The sequence below is a fragment of the Carassius auratus genome, chromosome 38 (assembly GCF_003368295.1).
Source record: "Carassius auratus strain Wakin chromosome 38, ASM336829v1, whole genome shotgun sequence".
NCBI classification, from domain to species: domain Eukaryota; kingdom Metazoa; phylum Chordata; class Actinopteri; order Cypriniformes; family Cyprinidae; genus Carassius; species Carassius auratus.
The window spans coordinates 22,990,160-23,005,771 of NC_039280.1; the positions used below are offsets into that span (position 1 = coordinate 22,990,160).

General features: G+C 37.0%; 1 protein-coding gene across 2 annotated transcripts in view; it reads right to left on the bottom strand.

The window, feature by feature from the left end:
- Nucleotides 1–14,354, bottom strand: part of LOC113057428 (nuclear factor of activated T-cells, cytoplasmic 1-like) — a 39,465-nt gene extending 25,111 nt beyond the window's left edge. The window contains exons 1-7 of one of the 2 annotated variants that reach the window (XM_026224845.1): nucleotides 14,284–14,354; nucleotides 13,508–13,633; nucleotides 10,320–11,352; nucleotides 10,037–10,196; nucleotides 4,985–5,187; nucleotides 3,238–3,410; nucleotides 2,131–2,271 (exon numbers count right to left, since the gene is read on the bottom strand). In XM_026224845.1, the coding sequence (XP_026080630.1) occupies nucleotides 2,131–2,271; nucleotides 3,238–3,410; nucleotides 4,985–5,187; nucleotides 10,037–10,196; nucleotides 10,320–11,352; nucleotides 13,508–13,526 (1,729 nt within the window). In that variant the 5' untranslated portion in view covers nucleotides 13,527–13,633; nucleotides 14,284–14,354. Of the gene's footprint in view, nucleotides 1–2,130; nucleotides 2,272–3,237; nucleotides 3,411–4,984; nucleotides 5,188–10,036; nucleotides 10,197–10,319; nucleotides 11,353–13,507; nucleotides 14,198–14,283 lie in introns of those variants that run through there. The other variant, XM_026224846.1, reaches the window with a different exon arrangement.
- Nucleotides 14,355–15,612: the final 1,258 nt, after the last annotated feature.

A 15,612-nucleotide genomic window follows, 5' to 3' on the forward strand; every position in this document is an offset into this window, starting at 1 on the left:
GAATTGCCTACTATATTAAAGAGAGGGTTCGATATCATTCTACAACTTGAATGCACTTCAGCAGCTTAATTTCCCTTCTTCACAGGTAAAACAATGAGGCCATTTCCTTCAGCTTTGTGTTACTGATCGCCAAACATCCAGCGTGTTTACTTTAATTTGCCTTGGCCTTGTCTTCACCGCCTGTCTTTTTTTTTTTTTTACTCATCAAGGAAATGACTGTTTGTAAATCTCAGGTATCAACAGTCAAGGGCTACTGCTTCTATTTTCCATATGGAAAAAGAGAGAGACCTGAATAAAGACAGACACAAAAAATCAAAACAAATGCCCAGACTGCACTCTCTCTCTCTCTCTCTCTCTCTATTTGGGCTCCATTCCTGGGCAGCTCAGGCAATGGAAAGTTCTGGAAATGTAAATCTGTTAGGTTAAAAATACAGCGCATTAATGTGCTCCACATGTGGCACTCTGGCATAGGAAGGGATATTTTGACGGCAGAGAGGGGAAGAAGGAGGGATGGAGGGAGTGGTAGGAGGGTTTTTCTGGAGGAAAGCATACACACACATTCACACAATTAAAGAAAGGAGTTTAAGAGCAAAGCACGACCTTTCCACACATAGTTTCTAGAGGACTGTCACAGAATAAATGCTCTGAGTAAACACTGACGCTCATGACAATAACAGAGAGACAAGCCACTGCATCAAGCCTAGGGAGGAAGGCATTCATATTGGATGCCTTTACTTCCATTGGACTATGGGCAGTAATTTGCAGTGTGTGATTTCTGCACCACTAGTGGCATCAAAAATAATTCCATAATTTTTGTTTGAGCAGCACAACACAATATCAGCTCAACTGATGGGATAGTTTTGGGATGGAATGAAGTGTTCATCCAAACAATAGATATTGAGAGTGTGTTCGGGTTTTGCAATTTCGTTTTAAAATATTTTAAACTGTAATTTATTCATTTTTTTTGGCAAAGCTGAATTTTCAGCAGTCATTAATTCATCTTCAGCAGCACATGCTCCTTCAGAAATCAGTCTTATATGCTGATTGTTGCTCAAGAAACATTTCTTGTTATTATCAATGTTGAAAACAGTGGCACTGCTTAATATTTTTGTGGATCCACTTGTAGGCCAACTTCACACCAATTTATACATTTTGGGTTAGTTTAAGATTACTTTTAAACTAACTTTAAATGTGATTATTTTTATTAAAAAAACTAAAAGAAATACAATAAATTCAGTTCTTTGTTGTCATCATCATCATCATCATCATCATCATCATCAAATGCATTAAACAGTTCAAAAAGTTACAATGAACAATGTTTATTTGAATGTGTTTACTTTAAGTGTTCATCCAAAAAATGGAAGACAGGAGAGTATTTGGAAAGTTGGGAAGTTTTTGTGGTCCAGTTTTATGCTGCATGTGTCCCAGATATAACATACTGAAATGTTAAAAGTTAAAATGATTTAGTTAAAATGTGAAAAGTTACGCAGTGTTTGCCTAAATCCCAGTTTCCTTGCTACCTGTCCTATACAGTATGCCAGGTTAGAGTCCATCCCAAATCATTGTGCATTGAAAACAGCATGCCAAATATGTCCAGATGGCACCTACACATGCTTTTTGGCCTAATATCCAGATCCTCTAGTACTACGCAAGAGGATTGGTTTGCGATTGTTCTCTGATGCCCTATTGAAACATATCATTATGAGCAGGCCAAGACAGAATTTGTTTTTGTTTTTTTGGGGCGACAATCTGTAAAGTGGATTTTGGTCAAAAGTGATGTGTACTAGACTCATATTGGCATCTAAAAGCATACAATAAGCAAAATATTTAATTAACATGCAAGGGGTGGGGGATGTACTTTACGAATGACACAGAGATTCCTTGTGGAACTTACCCAAAACATTTACATCACACTTAAAACTATGATATTAACCATCGTCAGCATTGCATATATCCTTGTACTTAGGGGAAGTATGCGAATTGGGATTCAGCCTTTGTCCCTAAAGCTTTATCTTCAGAAATTTTCCAAAAGAGAGGCCATTTCAAAACAATTCCTATTGCTCTCTCTCTCTCTCTCACACACACACAAACACACACACACACACACAATCACAGCTCCGTGTTCCCTACCTTGTGCTCGCTCCACAAACACCACCTTGGAGTCGGGCTGGAAGTTGTGCCCGCTGAGAAGCATCTGTTCCCTCCCTGAGGCGGCACAGCTTTCCATGCTCTGTTTATCCACGAGGGGCAGCTCCTGTGCCGAGCGCTGGGCTGCAAGGAGGATAAAGAGACAGAAAGAAAGCCAGGAAAAAGATGTATATGTGTAACACACTATGGTTCAAAATGGTGAGTTATGTAAAAAAAAAAAATGTTTTTGAGAGAAGTCTCAATAAGGCTGCATTTTTAAAAATGAAAAATATAGCATAATAATAATAATAATAATAATAATAATAATAATAATAATAATAATAATAATGTAAAATATGATTACAATTTAAAATATCTGTTTTCTTTTTTTTTATTATTACGAGTAGTAGTACATTTCTTTTTATTTTTATTTTATTTTTTTTTACATGTGATGGAACAATTAATTTTCAGCAGCCAATACTCCTTCTTCAGAGTCATACGATCCTTCATAAGTCATTATAATATGCTGATTTGGTGCTCAAGAAACATTTCTTATTAATATCACATTTGTGCTGCTTAATATCTTTATTTTCACGAATCTTTGATAAATGTAAATGCTTTTTTTTTTTTTTTTACAATGTAATTTTATTTACTGTCACTTTATGGTTTATTAATTTCTTAGAATGAAAAATCTTACTGACCCAACCATTAGAACTTTTGACTATATATATATATATATATATATATATATATATATATATAAGATATGTGCTGCTGATATATGCTTCGTATGTCTTTCACACGTTTATCCTTTAACTGGCTATAATCCAGAAATCACTCACATTTTATGAGCGGTTCCCATTGTCTAGTGATATTTCTCATTTACCTCATAGGAATTGATCAGGCCTGGCAATTATTAGAGCGAAAAAAGTCTATTTGATTTATTGATTCAATCCATCTAATTACAGCATTCCTGTCAGTAGAACACAGTGCTAGCAAGGACATGAGTTTGATTACCAGGGGATAAATTAACTGATAAAAAGTATATGAATGCCATGTTAGTCATACTGAATAAAAAAAGATTTAGTGAGATTTAGTGGCATGACTCACAGCACTCAATGGGGTTAGATGCCACCTGTAAGGACACCATCCTGCCGTTGGGTTGGTTGATGTGGACACGGAACACCATCCTCACACGTGTGTTCTTCCGTCCGATGTCTGTCTCGCCCTTCCGGAGCTCGATGTCTGAGTTACGCAGCTTCAGAATTCCAGCGCAGTCGATTCTGTGGCACAGAAAAAACGTTAGTGTTACAGACTCAACAAATCCTTTCCAAAGTACAAAAATGTGCGGTAAATATCGTTAGACAGTTGTTTAATAAACATTTTCTCGGAACAGAGTAAATGTTTAATATATTGCCTGAATTTTTTTGTTCTATTTCTGCCAAAATTACGCCTGGCCCTGCACAAATAAATTCCCTTTCTCTCTCGTCTCTTCCAATTTCTGCTTCTGACATGGCAGAGATGTTGTCAAAAAAATCCATGAAAAGTTTTCTTTCTCCATTTAACATTCAAATCCTCCAAGTCAATTTAAGTAAATACCTGTCAAAAGTAAAAAATACTTAAAGAGCCTGTCAAAGATCTGAATCTCATTGAAGAAACATTTAGGGCCCTTTATTTAAGATGCACACAAGTGCTGATCCTTAAAGCTTACTTTAGGAAAAAACAGGAATTCTGAAAAAACTTGAGTAACAATTACTGAATATGAGTGATATGTTGTTGCAGTACAGATTTTAACGTCTCCATGTGTATGTGGTGAGGATGAGCACAATTTACTCTAGGTGTCATCCAGATTTTAGATTAAAATGACAATTATTGAAAAGATTTAAATGAGATCGAATATAAAATAAAATATGCAAATATATAATATAAAAGACAAAAATTATAAAAAAAATAAAATAGTTATACAAGTTATATAATGAATCATAAATCTGGAATCATAAACTGAATTATACAAGGCTACCAAATTATTAATTATACAGCTATTATAAAAGAGCGAGGTTATATTCGTCATTCCTTTTCCCAAACAACTGCCTGTGTTGAGCTTCCAGCATTCCATTTTCAACACTATATGCATTCAAACTGAACTCTATATAAAAAGTAAAAAAAAAAAATAATATATATATATATATATATATATATATATATATATATATATATATATATATATATATATATATATATATATATATATATATATATATATATATAATTTTTTTCTCCAATTAAAAGAAAACGTGGAATTAAATACTAAAGACTTTGAAAAAAAAAAAAAAAATAAATGGCTAAACTGCACTGAAACCCATTTTTTGGCTTTACTACAGAAACGTGACAAATCGGGAACGCTTCCCAGAAATCTCCGAAAAACGATCCAGAGGGGTGTGTGGTTTTCTTTTTCATGTCTTTTTTTTTTTTTTTGTTTAAGTTAAGTGTTACATCCATTATAGAGTGGGAGGAAAATGCTGAGCTGGTAAGACTGCTACCGCCTGGCTTGCAGAACAGACCCCATCGGGCCATTACAGGCTCCACACGACCAGAGGCCTCCTGTAACACAAGCCCTGGAGCTCATACAAGGGAAACCCACGGCGCTGGGACTCCTTGCACACACAAAACACACTTCTGCTTCACAACAGGAGGATCGGCAGTAAAACGAAGGTTTTTTTATGTTGTTTATTGAAGGAAATATGCACAGGATGCATGTAGAAATACATAATTACCAAGGTACAAACACTTCCCCCCACTGGGCTTGTAAGTTTCTCTGTGCTTTTCCTGTCTTTCTGAAATGTACATGTATACTCACATGGCCCTCATGTTGCTCTCAGGCAATAGAGGAATCTCAAGAACTTTGGTGTTGGACTGCATGACCTCATGGCTTGGTGTGGACACAGTCTTCCCGGTTATACGGTGGACCTGGTAGAAGGCGTGGGGCCGGAGAAGACGGTCGTCTGCTGTCCCAATAAACAGCTGAAGGGTCAGAGGCTCACTCTCCATATAGCCGTGAAGCTGAAAGGTACAGACACGAATTTATTGGCATAACCTGTTTCTAGCGGATTGTCCATCCACAATTAACAAGGAAGTGACATAATCACAGCCATTCAGATGTTGTTTAATGTAAAATTGGATTTTTGGACTATAAAAGTGGGCGCTGCATATATAGAAACCTAACAAACAACAATATGTCCTGTTGCTTAACAAAAACTCAAATGGCAGCTACGTTGACAGATACAAAATTAAGCTACATTTTGTCAGTTGCTCAGTTTTTATTTCTTCAAGGAGGTGTAAGGAAGCCCCGTCCACACTGAAATTTCACTGGACCAAAAACTTTGTCATATACATACACTACTATTCAAATGGTTTGTGTCAGTATGGTTTTTATTTACTTTTATTCTGCAGGGACCAATTAAAAATAACCCATTGTTATAAAAGATTTCAAATAAATGCTGTTCTTTTGAACTTTCTGTGCATCAAAGAATCCTGGGGGAAAAAAAAAATATATATCATGATTTCCACAAAAGTATTACACAGCACAAACGTTTTTGACATTGGTAATATAAGAAACCAGCAAATCAGCATATTAGAATGACTTCTGAAGGATCATGTGACACTGGAGACTGGAGTAATGATACTGAAAAGTCAGCTTGCTATCACAAAAAAAAAAAAAACCTTTGAAAATACACCCAATTATTTTACTGTAATAATATTTAAAGATATGACTGTATTTTGGATACACCCCAAACCCCAAACCCCATGTGACCCCCAAACCCCAAACTTTTGAATGGTAGTGTGTATTAATCTTCAAATTTACTGTAAATGAGGAGATACTGATTGTGGAAGCTGAGAACAAATAACACAAGGAAAACCATACAAAAGACAAAAGTTGTTTTAAATCATGAATTCTTGATGTAAATATGAAGTAAGAATTTGTATGGGAAAATTTATTTTCAAAACTCAGGCCCATTTGGTCAAGTCTCTGTAATACACAACTGATGTATGGAGATCCTCAACGAGGGTGGTCAGAATCTGTGGTGAAAGTCCTGAACCACTCTGTATATTTTTCTAAGCAGATATGTTTAAGCCTTGCATTTGTGTTTATTCAGGCAATAGGGAGTGCACAGGCCAGAAAGACAGAGACCAGAGAGATCGCACTCTCAGAACCCTCCCCTCACTTCATTACATTATCACCCACTAGAGGAATGCCAAGACTCTTTCAGAGCAGTACGTCCACACCTCCAAGTGCTGTGGGTCAGTTCTTACCCACTCAAGCTCTCAACCTCCGTGGCACATCTGTGGCAGATGAGGGAAACAGCTTGAGGAAAAAAAAGAGATCTACAGCACAGGCTCCTTTGAAGAGTTACTAAACACAATCAGTGAACAAATTCTTACTGGAAAAGGTTACGTCTCAAGTGATATTGAGCAAGACCAACTGTTCTTCTCATTGGGCTCGTTCACTAATAGTGCTTACGCATGTATTAAAACAATAAAATCATGATTCATAAATTCAAGTTCACACATTTTTTTTTTCTGACATAAAGATCAAATTTAAAACCAACTAAATTATTAGTGAAAAAATATTTGTATTTTATTATGTTTATATATTTGTGAGTTGTTAATTTAACTATTTTAACCATCAAGATCTGTTAATAAAATATATTATTATAAAATATTATATTATATTACATGGTATATAAAATATACTATGCTAAATCCCAAAAGTCAATATTTAATACACTTAATTGGTTGTTTTAGGACATTTTTGTTTGTTTGTTTGGATGATTATGACTTTTATTTTTCAAGAATATTAATCATAAGTTATAATTGATACTCTCTCTCTCTCTCTCTCTCTCTCTCTCTATATATATATATATATATAGTTCTGTCAAACTATTAATCGCGATCATGAACAAAATAAAAGTTTTTGTTTACATTATATATGTATGTGTACTGTGTATATTTATTATGTATCTATAAATATACACACACATACAGTATATATGTTGGAAATATTTCCATGCATATACATTTATATTTGTGTATTTTAGATTATATATAAATATTGAATATATTAACATAACATATTTTTCTTAAATAAATACATGTATGTGTAAGGTCTGTCTAAAAGGAGTTTATCATTAAAAATAATACTGATGGATATAAAACATATCTGAGCCTTTTTGTACAATTAAAAACACTTGAGTATGCAGTTGTTAGCAAATGAGACCCATTACAGTGATAAAATAAGTCCTAAATAAATATACTCAACCAACTAAAAACTCTACTAACAGTTTTACCAGAAAAACACAGTAGGCCTATGAGATAAAACCAGTCTGAATATTATAAATGTGGAAGCACTGCTCGTACAAAGCAAACCTATATTTAGTGATTTCGTCACTTTTTCCAGTAACTGCGGTGATTTTTGTTGACAGAGCTGTTCTTTGAGAAGTTAGCTTTTCGAGAGACTTAAGCGCAGACGTGGAAGCACATAGCTGTGGTGCGGCAGACTCACTTCAGAGGCTACACACTCACATGCTGACGGCGCATGTGGTCAAACTGCATCCAGGATACAAAAAATATGAGAGAAACCACCAGGAACCCGAGCAGAGGGAGGGAGAAAAAGAGCGAGACGGGGCTCTAGCAGCATGGGTACAAAAGTCCTGCCCATCAAAAACCAGCAAACCCCAAGCGGAGAGACAGCGTCTAACAAAGACTAACTCTGAGGTTATAGTGACTTATAGTTATGGGAATACATGAAGTAGGTGCTTAAAATACTGAATATACAGCTAATTCATTAAGATCAGGGTGCAAATTATAATGGCAAGTCTATTTGGTTTGTGAAAAAGTAGAACTTGAAAAACACTTTGATAAACCCCCCAAATTACTGGCAAAGTACTTTTAACAACTCTGCTGAAGGTCACAAAATAACTTGCACATTGACTGAGATCCTCTGCGGAGGACATCAGTGGTGACAGAGCATGAAGGGAGGTGCCGTCACTAAAAGAAGAACATGTGCAGTTGAGAGCGCTCTCTAATCTGATGGTTTACAGAACGGGACAAGCTTGTTTGAGGCTCTTTCAAACACTCCCCTTTTACTTGCCTCTGCCAGAACTGTGTGCAGCGGAGACTGGACGCCTCCACACGATGCTGCTGCACATGATGTCAGTACAGTACACGGACCTTCAGTTAAACAAAAGGCAGCTTGTGCACTAGGCCGGAAACGGCAATGAATTTGGAAAAAAAAATGAAACACGAGGGTGAGAGGACCTTGTTTTTTCAGACGGGAGTCGCACTGAGCCATTTATTCACAGTCATTAGCACCTCATTATTTTGAATTCAAGTACCCAGCAGCCACAGATTTTTGAAGTTCCCTGAAATTTTGAGTTCACCTTTAACAGCGATTTTAGTAGATAAATCGGCTGTAGAGACCCCAATAGTCACATCCAACCACACTGATTTTTTATTTAATTTTTTTCAGATAAAACCACAACTCCTGTCTTTAGGAATTCTGTTATCCATTAGTGAGCATCTGCATTCAACTTGTGTGCTGAATACCCATGATTCAGCTACGAAAGCTAATGAGGTGTGTGAATCACCAGTGTCTGTTGAGCAGAATGGACTGACACCACAACACTGTGGTCTTGTGAAATAAAAGAAGTACTTCAGTCACGCTTCCTGAATTTTGACATGCAGTATAACAATAAAATATATTATATAAGGGTTTAAATCACACGATGTCACTATGACTGGAGAGAAAACAAATGCAAGGAGGTTTTCTTACGTCAGCAAAAACAAAAACAATGAGAGAGTGAGTATATACTACCATGGCACATCATGGAGAGGATTTTGCAAGATGTTGACGAAAAATGGTTGAAAATAGGACATTCTATGAAAATCTCTTAAATGAATGTTAGCTATAGTATTAAAGTGTATATATACATTTACTGTTCAAAAGTTTAGGGTCAGTAAGATTTGCTTTTATTTAAAATAATTATTTTGAACTTGTATTCATCATAGAATCCTGAAAAAATATAAAAATATTAAGCAGCACAGCTTTTTCAGCACTGACAATAGTCAAAAGTCATTGCAAGAATAAATTAAATTTTTTAATTTATTAAAATAGAAATTAATATTTCAAAATATACTGTGTTTTGATCAAATAAATGCAGCCTTGTTAAGCATAAAAGACTACTTTCAAAGAAAAAAAATGTAATGACCCCAAACATTTGTGATGTAATGTATATTACTGGAAGACTTATACTGCAATCTAAATAATAATTTCCTGCATCATCCTAGTTAAAGATTAACCCTGCAGCTTTTGATATTCTTTTTACACTGGTTTTCAACTAGTTTTGTATAGTTACAATGTCATAATACATACGTATAAATGAATAATGTCTAGTCTTACCTCCACCCAAATATCCCTTTTTAAAGTCTGCAGGTCTTTTAGAAAAAAATGTAATTATTAAAAAACATGTTATTATTAAAAAGCCACATTGCCCCTTTAAGGCTTAAAGAGACAGTTCAAACAAAAGTGAAAATTCTGTGATCATATACACCCTTGTGTAATTCAAAACTGATAGAACTTTCTTCTGTGAAACTCAAAAGCAGATATTTTGAAAAATGTCTCAATTTTTTTTTTTTTTTTTTTCATACAATGAAATTTATTGCAGTCCAATGCTGTTTTGGACCACATTGATTTTCATACAAAGGAAAAAAGCAGTTGAAACATTATTAACCAGAAGAAAGAAAGTTGTACAGGTTTGGAACTTCATAATGGTTAATAAATGATGACAGAGTTTTCATTTTTTGGGTACACTATGAGAATCCCTACTGTCTCTGAGAGGCTCTGAACTTATACCTGGACCACTGGATGCCCTCCTGCTAGTGCTTTCACGGCCCCTCTGCTGCCTTCAGTCTCGTAGTGAGCACGGTGATGGGACTTGGGTTGGACATCAATCTGCAGGCTGTATGGCCCTGAACTGGAAGGCAACTGCCAATCAAGAGCTGGCAACGATGGACTTCGAAAATAAGAGTGAGACAAAGTAATGAGACAAAGAGAAGAAAATAGATGTAGTTAGCACAGATGAGTGGCTGAAATATTAGGAATTTAAAAAAATAAATCAAATCTATGTACTACCAACCTGATGTAAGGCTTTGGCTTGGACCAATATGGGTGTTGGGGCACATCCAAGAAGCCGCTGCAGTAGGTCTCTTTTTTGAAGGGCAGGCGTGCTGAGGAGAAGTCCTCCTGGCAAAGCTCCAGGGATCCTGTGTCCTCTCCACCTGGTTCTACTTTCAGGTTCATCGAGGGGCTGTGCTCCAGACTGGTCTTGCGGGACTTCAAAGGGATCCCCTCCCCAAGATCTGCTAATCCATCTGTGGTGAGGGCATTAATGGCGGCAACAATGGCGGAGTTGGTGTACTGATTGGTGTTGGGCAGCCAGGTGTCCTCCGTCACGCTGAGACGGGGCGAAGTGTGTGGCGATGGCCCCGGGGAATGATTTGGCGAGTACGGATGGTACTTGTGCGACTGGCCACCATTGAAGCTGTACTTCCGTTTACCACCACAAGGAGAATTTGGTCGCGAACCTCGGGTGCCCATCCAGCTGTCGTCTGTGATACTGGTATGGGGAGAACCGGAGGGAGAATGGCGTGGAGAAGCTCCAAGTGTGCAAGACTGCAGAGATGAGGAACCTTTCGGGGAGACACAGGGAGACTGCCAGGGCGAGTTCTGTGGCGAGTTGTCATAGTTGTACGAGAAGCCTGATTCGTATGAAGATGCATCTGAATGGCAGCTACGGGAAGACACGCTGCTCGCCGGGCTGAGGCAAGTGGGGTCACGATAACCATCAATGCTTGGCAAAGTTAATGTCACTATGGAATTAACTCGCTTGGCCACGGGAACGCTGTTCTCCTCCACTTCGTCCTCTGGGAACTGCCCGTAAGCTGTTATCTCAATGCGTGGACTTTCCAATGTTGGCGCTCCGTTGGACCTGGTGCCGGATGTTTGGAAATAACCCACTGAGCTCATGTTATCTTGAGGGGAGAACGAGGATGGCTGACTGATGGATATCGACAAGGAAGGGCTGGTCTGGAGATGGTGGTACTGGGAGGGTGGGCAGGGGTTGCTCAGAGCTAGTGAGATGCTGTTGTTTTGGCTGTAACCGTATGCATCTGTAAGGTGCAATCACATTTTCATAAGATACTGCAACTAAAAATAAGCTACGGAGATAAAAGAGCACAGGTGCAAAAGATATTTCTTGAAGAGTGTGCATGTAGCAGCTCACAGAGTATTGTAAGAAGACTGCTGTTTTTACAATTATCCACATAATAAACCTTTTTTTTTTAAGAATTGCCATTTGGTATAAAAAAGGGTGCTAAAAATGACATTCTATTCTTTATAAGTAATAACAAAAATGTCAAGAACGTTGACGTTGTGGTTAAAAGCCACAACCTCTGCAGAGGAAGCGAGGTGTGTGATACACAAATAGCATGCCAAAAATAACAAAACGTTAAAAATAACATCCTGAGGACAAAACCAGACGGAAAACCAATACTCATAAGCAATCTCTGTCGAAAAAACAGGGGCAAACTTTTGCTTCTATGCAACGTATATTCAACGGTTCCAACGCTTCCAAATTCCAAAATTTACAAAAATATAAAAAAAGATAATAGTTCCTGGAGACAAATCATTGAACACATTAGCATTTTATATAAAAAAATAAATAAATAAAAGAAAATAAAAGAAAGAAAACCGGTAGTAATACATCATCTGGCCTATCAAAGTTTGTATGTCTATACAGCTACTATACCATTAAGACTAAGAAATTTAATATTTTAATGTGTAATTCCTGCAAAGGGGGGGCATAGTTGAGTTGAGTGAGCCACTGTAGTCAGTCAGTCCAACCTGGTGGAATTATAAGTAATGTAAGTTAGCCCAAACTGGCGCACAGTCACTACTGGCTCTGCTTGCAATAAAATTTGCAATGATTTCTCGCTACTTTAGAGGACGATTAAAAACACGGATACTTGAAAATGTGACCACAGTGCAACAAAGCACCCTGAACACTGATAGCATGCTAATGTATCCCTAATGTATGTATCGTTTTGAATCAAGTTAACAACTACATATTAGATTTTTGTAAGCAAGCCATAAGTATACACTATGTGATTCTGATAGCTTTAAAAAAATAAATAAAATAATTACTGATTACTAAAAGTATATTAGCAACCCCACTGAAATAAAAAACCTTAAATCAGCCTAAGTAGGTTTGCTGGCATCTCAGCATGATTATGCTGGTCTGCTGGCTGGATTTAAAAGAGTTTTGGGCACATTTCATCAGATCAAGTTAGGAGACCAGATTTGTAGACCAGCTAAATGATGGACTGGGAGACCATTTTAAACAAATAAAGGCCAGGAAACCAGCTTAAGGCTGGTTAAAGTTACTTTTCTCAGTAGACAATATAAGAACTTGATTTGTTTTAGCACAGCTGCCATTATGAACTATAATCTAAGTTCTTGTGAAATGCACAGTTGCTGCAAAGGGAGGGATGCAAAACCCCACAATCTAAATAGTGTCCCTTCTGCAGTCTGCTAAACTGATGAAAAACTCATTCAGCCCATTGATTAAATAAGAAATTACTTTAATTCCACTAGTCCAAAAAAACAAACAAACAAAACAACAACAGAGCAGTAAAACAGGGCGAGCTATAACATCACCAATAACCAATCAGAAATTACCAACTGGGGTGAAATCATTATCATACATGGGGAGGGTTGTAACTCAACTTTTCAAAGTCCTATAATATGTGTGTGTGTTAATTAATTTAGCAACAAATACAATTTATTATTGGATAGAGGCAGTGAGTTATTTTCATTTTAAAAATGTTTAATTAAATTGCCCATATTTTCTATAAAGTGTTCTATAAACCACCCCTACCTGCCACAACTCACTCGTTAGTCGGATAGATTACAAAAGCCTGACATTAATTTACGCAGTTTAGGAACATGCCGCAGATTTGTCAATTATTTTAACTTATAGCAGACAAACATGGGAACGTTATGCCAGAGTTTGAGGCACATGCGGTACACATGGAGTTAGAGAAGTTGAAACCAAATGTGTTACAACACTCCCAGGTCTCCCTAGTAACAAATAGTGCGTGCACGATAGCAGATTTGGATTTATTTTATTTACACGACATGCAAATTCACAAGCAAGCATGCGTGAATCAGTATTAATAGGTTCAATTATACTCACATTAAAATACTATTACAGAAACACATTAGCGTGAAATATGACTCGGTGTGAGTGGATGCATTTAATCTTACCTTCCTCTGCGGATTTCATGCTTGCGAAGTGTAGAGTAAACTCACACCTAGTTCAACGCACTTTCCCAAATACGCACGGTAGGCTCCGATGAGGCTTTTATTTCCCAATATAACGAGTCCAGATATCTGTGATAAAAAAAAAAAATCACTTCTACCGCAATAAAGGTGTATTCCAGTCACGAGAAAACTATAAATGATTTGAAAGCTCAAATGATTCAATATACAACACTTTAAAGCGCGTGCAATAACAACGCAAAAGTGTTAGAATATTCTTTTAATACAGTTTGTCTAACTCGCTATATTTTCTATTCTGGACTTGCATGTTCGTTTCCAGGGGTTCTGGTGACGCACTGCTTTGCGATGGAAAGGTCTCTGTATCTATATAAAGCCGGGAAACACCTCCGTGTAGCCCCGCCTCCCAGTAGAGTGACGCAAGCACCACGTCTCAAGCTCTACAGCAGATGAAGAGAGGGATTCTCTCTTCTCAACATTTCCAGATGTGGAGCCCTTGAAACCGAAGGCAAAGAAGCCGGCGTGTGCGCATGCGCATATGCTAGATAAGGGAAGTCCAACTCGTTTCTGCGAATCGGTTCTTTCGAACAGTTCGTTTTAAAGAACCGGTTCAAATGATGATTCAGCTGTCGACTGTCCTGACATCCCCGGCTTATAGTAGCCTATTTGTCTAAAACATTCCAGTTGAGCCACATGTAGTCAAATCGTTGTTTATTATATTTCTGTCTATTAGATTATATTTAGGAAGTTGTTTTTTTTCTTACTTTCATATGTCCCAGTAGCAGCCACGATTTAAAACAAAGTAGGCGTGTCCAGAGGCAACTGGAAACAGAGAAAAATCAAATGTGGCTGTTTTGAAAAACAAATGCAGTTAAAGAAGTCATTGTCATGTTCATAATTTCTATTGTCACATTAAGACTCGTCACGCAGTGCGTTGATAGTGATTGAATAAACAGACTTACAGTTCCGGTGGTTTAAAAAAAAAAAATTATATATTAGGACATCAGGGAAATGGGATCTGAAAATCATAAGATGATGTTGGCAGCCCGGGCAACTTATTTCGGTTTTGACAACTTTCCAGTGGGGTGCGATTCGCTGCGTCATCGGGAATCATCTAGGACGTCAGTGGTTTTCAACTTGTGGGATGGTATTGCAGGTGGGCCGCCAATTACTATTAAAATAAATAATAATATTGTTCATATATGTAAAAATGTCAAAGCCATAACATAATAACATCATTTCATATATATAATTAAATAACAAACGATTGGTTTAAGAATAAACCGCCAATTTATCTTAGATATTTTTGCTGCATATTCTACAGAACAACAGCAGTTGTGCCAAGCGGTGCCAGCCCAAGTTATTTACTGTTCATTGCCAGTTCATTCAATAAAGACATTTAACAATCTAGCTTCTTAGTACTAAGTTATTAACCCAACAATAGCAGGTTCAGTTATTGTTATTTTTTTTTGCAATTGGCCACGCAAACATATGTTTGGTTGTGTGGGACGCGAGTTGAAAAAGGTTGGGAACCATTGATCTAGGACTCTCTTGAAGCCAAGAAATGTTGGCCAATGTTAGCATTTAGTGCAGGATTCTCATACTGCACAACATTACTTGCACTATTGAAAACATGGATCTTACTTAGCACTTCATTGTAAACAGTGACATGTACTGTCATAATTATGATGATAATAATTATAATAATAATAATAATGCATATTTACATTTTTGTAGTATTACTATTGTAGTATAAAGATTCATGCAATTCATCTTTCCCATGCAAGTAACCCTAAACGTTTTTCAGACCCAAAATAAGTCCCAAATAAGACCCAAAATATAGAACGATAAATAGATCTCTGCACAAAGAATTGCATCTGCACAAATACAGTATCACGGTTTCTCAGTGCACAAAAGTTTACAAATTGCATATGGTTTCCCTAGATGAATGGCTGTTTTTTTTTTTTTGTGGCTGAGCCTTTTGCAAGCTCTCTAATGACATGGACGTTTTGAAGTAGCTGTGCAGTGCTTGCCCCCACTAAGAATTCATCCAGGTCGAGTAACACAAGAGAGCCAAATAGCCTTCACCCCAC